At 40.0% G+C, this 8,338-nt stretch overlaps 3 protein-coding genes across 3 annotated transcripts; 1 reads left to right on the top strand and 2 right to left on the bottom strand.

Annotated features, from left to right (window-relative positions):
* Window positions 1-474: 474 nt before the first annotated feature.
* LOC110697715 lies at window positions 475-1,139 on the bottom strand. Its single transcript, XM_021875097.1, has 2 exons — window positions 866-1,139; window positions 475-772 (listed from the first exon to the last, which is right to left on the bottom strand). Exons 1-2 carry the CDS (start codon window positions 1,015-1,017, stop codon window positions 580-582), a joined length of 345 nt encoding a protein of 114 aa, XP_021730789.1. The 5' UTR covers window positions 1,018-1,139; the 3' UTR covers window positions 475-579.
* A 658-nt stretch (window positions 1,140-1,797) lies between these two features.
* On the bottom strand, window positions 1,798-5,474 carry LOC110697726. Its single transcript, XM_021875104.1, has 8 exons — window positions 5,389-5,474; window positions 5,183-5,250; window positions 3,460-3,606; window positions 3,081-3,367; window positions 2,731-2,982; window positions 2,375-2,647; window positions 1,897-2,282; window positions 1,798-1,819 (listed from the first exon to the last, which is right to left on the bottom strand). Exons 1-8 carry the CDS (start codon window positions 5,472-5,474, stop codon window positions 1,798-1,800), a joined length of 1,521 nt encoding a protein of 506 aa, XP_021730796.1.
* A 1,077-nt stretch (window positions 5,475-6,551) lies between these two features.
* Window positions 6,552-7,148, top strand: LOC110697725. Its single transcript, XM_021875103.1, has one exon. It carries the CDS (start codon window positions 6,552-6,554, stop codon window positions 7,146-7,148), a length of 597 nt encoding a protein of 198 aa, XP_021730795.1.
* The last annotated feature ends 1,190 nt before the right edge of the window (window positions 7,149-8,338 follow it).

Genomic DNA, 8,338 nt, shown 5'->3' with positions numbered 1-8,338 from the left:
ACACCATAAAAGCAAAATTAACTAAGTCAATGGCATACCTCATCAAGCTGTTGTAAGTCTGTACAATAACTCATTATGTCCAACATGAATCTCATCACGTATAGTCCGCAATCAACTCCGTTATCTTGTTGTGCGCACTAGCATAGGAACACAGTAAATGAATCAAACATGCATAACAAATTAGCAATATCTTACGCATTGTTTATTATAAAAATCACAAAATCATGTAGCATTACCATCGGTGATTTCCATGTAGGACCTTGAGGAGCTCGGCAATTTATCTTCTTCATAGGACTATAGAAAAGTAAGTTCAAACTTGATTAGTATGACTAATATAATAAATGAGTTAAGTAAGGATAATCAACACTAGATAGTTATATTTACTTTCGCAGTATAGACTTCACGAGGAGCTTTTTCGGATGAGGTAATCGAGCTGAATCAAAAAGGAAGATGGTGTTACTAGGAACACAAATCACCAGCAGGGTCCAATGTGCACTACAGAAATGGACAATACACAAACAAGTCAATAATTAGCCGTGTACAACATATAATTAGGGGAAACAAATGAATTTGACATGGTCAAACGTACTCCTCAAAACATGGGGCGAATATGAACTTGTCACCCGCACGCAATGATTCCTTGATACCCCGTTCAACATAGTACAACACGTCAGGGTAGTTTCCTAAGATTCTAGTAGTGGAGATTTGCTCGGGGCATAACCACCCTACTTGACACGGAGAATCAATCTCAAGTAAGTGCTCCTGTAGTGCTCTGCATGCATGGTAACAAACTATTAATGGGAAATTAAATGACAAGCAATCACCACTAATCTGAATAACATAATAGTGTCTGGCATTAAATTACCTCATGAATGTTTGAACGAGGGAGATGTTAAGCATTGAACCACTTAGAAATTCTTTCACATCTTCTTTGCTAAGCCATGCAACTGCATCCTCATCAAAGTGGAACATTGCCTTAGGTAGTGGAACTTGAATGGGAGTGTCACTAGGCAACATACTAACACGGTTGTGTAGAAATGTTAAATCTTTAGACAGCGTTTGAAGGACCGTGTCAGCAACAAGTGGAGTAGCTTGCAAAGCTCAACCTCTCGAAGAGTTCTTCTTCGACCCTTTTTCACTCTCCGACCTTTGTTCACTCCTCTTCTTTGGCACCGGTTGATCAACACTTATTGGTTGTTCCACCCTCCTCTTTGAAGTTTGTCTTTTTTGCGAAATCTAATACAACAAATCACGCAATTGGTTAGAAAAGACAAATCCATCTAACTCTTGTGAAAACAACCGGGCATAAAGTACCGAACGAACCCAAAATCTTAATTACCTGGTTCATCAACCTTACCTAAGCACATGGCCACTGCACAAAGCTACCTTTTTCCGCCCAAAGTGTAGTAAAATCCTCCTCCTCTATGGGCACCGGTATTAGGATGTCCTCGAACCCGGTAATAACAGAATTGATCCCAACCGAGTAATGTTGTGGCCTAAGCGGTCGCAAATGGACCGTACCTTGTTCGGCCGGTTGTGCACTACCATATGCAACCACATGCAAAGCTCCAGATTCGTCCGGGTGTAGAAGTGCACAACGGGTCTCTTCCTACACCAATTTGAAAGATCAGTTATTAGAACCAAACATATCACAAGGGGTCGTTTCCTACACAATTGATAATGTGCCCATATACACTAAGATTGATAATGTGCCCATATTCACTAAGATAGAACTAAACAAAATCACCTGTAAATCTGGAAAATGATGAGGTGCTGGATTATCGAGCTCCCTCGATTTCACATGTGTAGGCGTACCACCCTGCAACAAGAAATTAATGATTGCCACCTTAGATCCTACATAACTCAATATGCCAAAACTAAATCTCTTAAAACTACCTCATTTGCATCATCGTCTCCATGTATATCATCTTCCCCTTGTCCTTTTGGGTGACTACATGAGTCGACGGGTGTATTCGAGGGGAAAGCAAGCTCGGTAGGTTCATTTGCTTCGCCCAAGCGTTAAATTCACTTACGAGCTCGTTGCGGACTTGTTCCTTAATCGATGCCACCGTGGAAACCAAGTCATGAGGTGAGTTCACACTTGCTCGGGATCTTCCTGATTTGGTATACTCTGGACCCATCACCTTTTCCCACCCTAGCAATGACCCTCCTGCACCTACTACCCGTCCTGGATGGTAGGGCTTTCCCAAAGCCAAGGTGAAAGGGTCTTTTTCTACACTTGGGACGAGCTTGCCTTCAACCAGTTCTTCAGTGTGTTCAATCTGTAGCCAAAAAAAAAAACAAAAACCAATAGCATCCATAAGTGATATTTATGCAAAATATTCATAGAGTTCTCAAGTTCGTAGTTACTTACGAGCTTATCAGCCATTTCTTTGGTTTCCGGAGCCTTGATGGCCCATTTTCCGGTCTCCTTGTCACGCGCATGCAGTGAATAGAAGAAATCACCAGCACGACTCACCAGCGTAGTGATCGTGGAAGAAGAGGGTCCTTTGGATGACCCTAGTAGCGAAGTGGGGTATACTCCTTCATTGACCCACGTTTCCCTCCATTCACCAAATGTCTTACACCCCATACGTTGGGTGTATTGCTTCATCTTTGCATTTTTGGAATTTTGCTCCCTCAGTTCCTACGTAATTAGAACTGTTAGTATTATTACTTCAAAAAGAGATAATATATTATACAATTGTAATCAAATTTACTTAAACTTACAATTGCTTCCTTTGTACTTTGTTGAATAACAAAAGCTTCCCAATCATCCTTCGATATGTTTGGCCATTTTTTCCATGGGAGTAGCTCTTCATTGATGACTTCATCATCATTGCCTTTCTTCTTCTTTGGTTTTTTCTTCCTCTTTGTGATCCAACCACGAACTAATTCGCTCTTGAAGCCTCTGAATCTTTCCGCTAGCAAAGATTCAAACACCCTTTGCTTGGCGGCATCATTAGAAATATTAAACAGACTCTGCAAACACAAATAAAGTCGATTATTAGTTTCCCCTTTTACATAACATTAAAGTAAAGGTATTTATAATTGTATAAATATGCAAATAAAACACTTGCCCTTGTATCATTCCAAAATGTGTCAATCAAGCCTGGAGGTACTTCCCGCATACGAAGTGTAATCGGGATTTTACGCTCACAAATGCCAACGTGAATAGCATATGGACGACGGAATTTGCCTATAGGTTGGCCCGCCTTGTCGTACTCCAGGACCATGGGACCGACGGGTTTCTTGAAACTTGTCGTCAGACCCCTCACCTTTTTCTTAGCCGGTGCCCTCACCCCTCCTCCACTTTGTCCTTGGCTTTGATTGTGGGAAGTAGCATTCTCACCAACCGTCTCAGAAACTGCATTTCAATAGGAGGCGCTTGTTCAGCCTCCATTTCAAATGCATCCAGCCTATGCTCCAACTCATCCTAAGCCTGATCTTCTGCCTCACCCAAATCAGGCTCCTTGTTCACATCATACAACTCATCACCATCCCCAGAGAAGTCATCATCATCATCCTCTACATCCTCGACACAAACACGGTCCTGATCGTCCACCATGAATGGGGTCTTCGTGCCCGAATCTTTAAGCTTGATAACTGCAGACATTAATGAAATGGTAATCTATTAGTATAGTCAGAAACAATTCTAAAAAAATCCTAGTTGTAATTATGCATAAGATTGAAGGAGTGATGGCATGAATATATTGAAGTGAAATTATGCATAAGATTGAAGGAGTGATGGCATGGTTCAGCTGAATTATTGTTGTTGTAATTATTGACGGCGTGTGATCATTCTCATAATTCGGGTAATGATGCCATTTTTAAAAGGAAAATCTATTTACTTAATACGAGTAAAACAATAAAGAAAATGTGGGATGAACTTTAAGGAATGATTTGAAACTAGTAGTGTAAAAAACTTTTAAGGAACATAGAGAGTATTAGGAAGTGCTTAAGTAATTTTAAAGGAAATAGATCATCCACATGAATCGTCTAAAGACTCTACACATTGCAAGAGGCCTAAAAAAGTAAGATGAGAATTATGTAAAAAGATGTGAGGGAGTGCAAGTCTTTTCTATATTTTAGTTGCTATTTGGTGCCTTGGTGGATTATCTTCCATATTGGTCATGTGTTTTGAACTATTTTACTCTCCATTCTTCATTTCACCTCACGTATGACACTTTGACATGGATATGGTCATATGGGAACTATTTTATTCATAAATTGCTGAGTTGGCACTTGGGCATGTATTAATACTAATCCTAGTGACCGAGTTTAAATAACATGTGTTTGAAAAGACTTGTCTAATTTAATGGGAAAATAATTACTACGAGTCTTAAGAGCAATGCAAATAAGATAATTATGATCCCATCCGTTTCGTTTCCTCCAATTCCTATATTCAAATTACAAAACCTAAGCTAACAACAACAATATTCCCTAAAAACACCCCTTAGGCCCATACCTTACCTTACCCTTCATAAATTCTCAATCCTTAATCAAGAAAGAAACCATCTAATTCATTTAAGCATCAACCATGAAAAAAAAAGGTCACTAAGCATTACAAATACTTCCCCCCCCCCCAGCAACTATTTTGCCAGAATACACTGAAACCCAAAATCAGAAAAAAAAAAAAAAAAAAAAAAAAAAAAAAGCACCCAGCAGCCCTGCAAACCCAGAACCAGCAGCCATGTAAACCCAGACCGGAACAAAAACCAGGCCCACACAGCCATGCAAACCCAGACCACAACAAAAAACAGGCCCACACAGCCACACACCCTCTACACCCCTACTTCAATTCAATCCCTGCCACCATCAATAGCCACCTCAACAACCACCAACAACAGCCACCATCACAGATAATAATAATAATAATAATAATAATAATAATAATAATAATAATAATAATAATAATAATAATAATAATAATAATAATAATAATAATAATAATAATAATAATAATAATCACTTGCATGTTGATACATTAAAGTAGAATCTGTTTTCTTACACAGTTACTGACTCAAAATTCGACCTATAATAAAAATAATTTATGGACTCAAAACTAAAATCTGCAATATTTTCTCCCTCCAATCCAATTCAATACACAAGTCAACATAATAAGTTAGTCTAATTTAAGCATCAGTATTGTAACAGAGCTATAATTGATGATATTGTAAACCCAAAACCAGCAGCCCTGCAAACCCAGAACCAGCAGCCATGTAAACCCAGACATGTAACCCAACCCAACTGTTACAACATAATCCACCCAAAATCTCAAAGCAAACCACAAAGAAAATTAGAATACCCTGGCCTAAATCAACGACTAACCCTAGATTGCGAAGCTATTCAATAGCTAAAATTAGGAAGACCACGAAATTTACCTACCTCGAAGCTGCTACAATGGAGTTGGAAAGCTCGGAATGCGCTTCAATGGAGGTCAGAATGCGCTTCAATGGAGGAGAGCTGTACATGGAGAGAAAGAGAGGAGTTGCACTGCGCGGCAATGGAGGTGAGAAAGCCCACAATGCGCTTCAATGAAGGTGAGAAAATTCGGACCTATGCGTGAAGGAGAGCAATGGTTAGGGTATTCATGAACGAGAGAAGGAAGGTTAATTGAAGGGGAAAGCAGGGGAATGACGAAATAACTGAAGGAAGAAGAAGAATTTTTCACGAATATGAAGGCGGGTTTTTTTTTTAATTTGGGCACCGGTTCGAACCGCTTGGAAATACACTTTTCCCACCGGTTTGGGTTGAACCGGTGGCAAATCCATTTTCCCTCTTTTTTTTTTTTTTTTTTTTATAAATCAAAACTTTTGAAAACCGGTGGCAAAAGGGGGTGCCTTTTTCAATTTTTCTACTAGTGCTCATTGAGTTTTACAAAGTGATGCAGGGTTCTGCTAAGGATATGAAGAGAAAGATTCCCAGGAGGTAATCTCCATGGGACTTGTGTTAAATGAGACACAAGGAACCTATTTATGCAAGCCCTTTACAGCTGCTGAGGTTAAGAATGCCCTTTGGGGTATTGATGAGAATAAGGCCCCTGGCCCAGATTGGTTCTCAAGTAAATTTTTCAAGGTTTCCTGGCATATAGTGGATAAGGATGTTACTAAGGCTATTCTAAATTTTTTTCATCAGGGTAGGCTCTTGTCTCAGATCAACACAACTGTGCGTACTATGGTTCCTAAGGTTGAAAATGCTTCAAAGGTTAGCCAGTTTAGACTTATAGCTTGCTGTAATGTTTTGTACAAGATCATTGCTAGAATGCTGTGTGAAAGACTCAAGGAAGTGCTCCCTGACTTAATCAGTGAAGTCCAGAGTGCTTTTGTGGCAGAGAGATCTATTCTTGACAATATCTTGATCTGTCAAGATGTATTGAAGAATTATAATGACAGACAGAAAGCCCCTAGATGCACTGTCAAAGTTGACTTATGGAAGGCCTATGACTCTATCAGTTGGATTTTCATCCAGGACATGCTGACTGCTATAAGGTTCCTACAGGCTTTGTTAATTGGGTAATGCAATGAGTATCCTCTCCTACTTTCTCCATAATGATTAATGGAGGTATGAAGGGTTTTTTCAAGGGGAAAAAGGGCATAAGACAGAGGGATCCTATGTCTCCCCTTCTTTTTGTCATTGTTATGGAATACTTGTCAAGATTTCTCAAGAAGGTGGGGGGATTGAGAGGCTTTAAGTTTCATTCAAGGTGCAAAGTGTTAAATCTGAATCACCTAGCTTTTGTAGATGATTTGATGCTCTTTAGCTATGGTGATCAGAAATCTATTTCTCTCCTAGTAAGAGCCTTGAAGACTTTCGAAAATTGCTCTGGCCTTCAAGCTAGTCCTGAGAAGACAGCAATATTCTTTGGGAATGTCTCAAGACTTGTTAAACAGGAGATCCTGCATATGTCTGGGTTTGTTGAGGGTTGTGCACCATTCAAGTACTTGGGAATTCCCTTAAATGTCAGGAGCCTGTCTAACAGTGATTATGATGGTTTAATTGACAAGATGCTGCTAAGAATAAATTGTTGGCCTAGTAGGAACTTATCATATGCAGCCAGAAGCTTATTGGTGAATTCAATCCTCCTTAGTCCTTACTGGTCTCAGTGTGTTTTGCTCCCAGCTGGTGTCATTAACAGAATCACCTAGCTGTGCAGAGCCTTCTTGTGGGGAGGAGATGCTACTTTGAGGAAGACTCCTCCCATATCTTGGAGCTGGATTTGCAAACCTAAGAAAGCAGGTGGCTTAGGCATGAGAGATTGTGGCACCTGGAACAATGCAGCTTTGGGAAAATACATCTGGAAGATAGCTAAGAAGGAAGACTCTCTATGGGTGAAGTGGGTGCATGCTGTGTATATTAAAGAAGGGGATTGGTGGGAGTATAAGGCAAAGAAAAATGAAGTATGGGCTTGGAAGAAGCTATGCAAAGTCAAAGATAAGCTAAAGGAAGGATTTCAGAATGATGGCTGGATGAGCAAAGTGTACAGCATCCCAACTGTGTATAAGTGGCTTCAAGGTACTCAGCAGGAGGTTACTTGGTGCCCTTGGGTCTGGAACAACTCCAATATCCCTAAGCACTCCTTCATTCTATGGCTAGCAATGCAAAACAGACTGAAAACTAGAAGTATTCTCACTGATTGGGGCATTTGCCAGGACATAACTTGTCTGCTGTGTGGTAATGCTAATGAAGATAGACAACACCTTTTCTTCCAATGTGATTATAGTAGGAAGTGTATGATGAGAATTAGTGCATGGCTGGGTATTTCTGAAGTCCTGTTTGATTTAGATGCTTCTTGGGAACAGTGGGGAAAGATGTTACAGGACCCCATTAAGAAGAAAGTATGCTATGCTGCAATGGCTGCTGTGGTGCACCAGATTTGGTTTGCAAGGAATAAAGCCTACTGGCTGAAGGTCATTATCCACCCTAGAGCTGTATGCAAGGCAATCCGTGCAGATATTGTAAAGAGATGTAGACAGCTGATAGATTGCAGATGGAAGAGGAAGCATTGCAAGTGGTTATATAGTCTGCAAGTTTCTGATTGTAATTAGCCTAGCTCTGTCTTGTGCTTCTGTTTTATTTGCTTGCTACTGTGTTTTGTTTGTAGCCTGTTTTTTATCATGTTTGTTTTGGTCTGTGAGTTGTACCCTCCCTAGGAGGTGTAGCCTGTTTTTGTCTTGTTTCCCTGTTCAAAGCTTGCTCCCTCTCCACTAAGGGGCACCCTTCCTAGAAGGAAAGGGAATGTTTCTAGGAGGTTGTTTGCCTTGTAAGGCTTGTGTAGTTTGGAGAGTTGCAGCTTGTACTTGTAAGTTGTAACTTTTTATTCCTTGGTAATAAAATT

Source organism: Chenopodium quinoa, unplaced genomic scaffold (genome assembly GCF_001683475.1).
Source record: "Chenopodium quinoa cultivar QQ74 unplaced genomic scaffold, ASM168347v1, whole genome shotgun sequence".
NCBI lineage: Eukaryota > Viridiplantae > Streptophyta > Magnoliopsida > Caryophyllales > Amaranthaceae > Chenopodium > Chenopodium quinoa.
The sequence above is the reverse complement of the archived record's forward strand: the minus strand, read 5'-3'. Positions and strand labels throughout refer to the sequence as shown.

Excerpts from the sequence above, each read along its gene's own strand:
- LOC110697715 (XM_021875097.1), bottom strand. The coding sequence starts at position 1,017 with ATGTTGCCTAGTGACACTCCCATTCAAGTTCCACTACCTAAGGCAATG. Across the intron at positions 773-865 it reads CTCGTTCAAACATTCATGAG|AGCACTACAGGAGCACTTAC; the intron begins GTAATTTAATGC and ends CCATGCATGCAG.
- LOC110697726 (XM_021875104.1), bottom strand. The coding sequence starts at position 5,474 with ATGTACAGCTCTCCTCCATTGAAGCGCATTCTGACCTCCATTGAAGCG. Across the intron at positions 3,607-5,182 it reads TGCAGGGCTGCTGGTTTTGG|TTATCAAGCTTAAAGATTCG; the intron begins GTTTACAATATC and ends TAATGTCTGCAG. Across the intron at positions 1,820-1,896 it reads GAGACGATGATGCAAATGAG|GGTGGTACGCCTACACATGT; the intron begins GTAGTTTTAAGA and ends TTCTTGTTGCAG.
- LOC110697725 (XM_021875103.1), top strand. The coding sequence starts at position 6,552 with ATGATTAATGGAGGTATGAAGGGTTTTTTCAAGGGGAAAAAGGGCATA.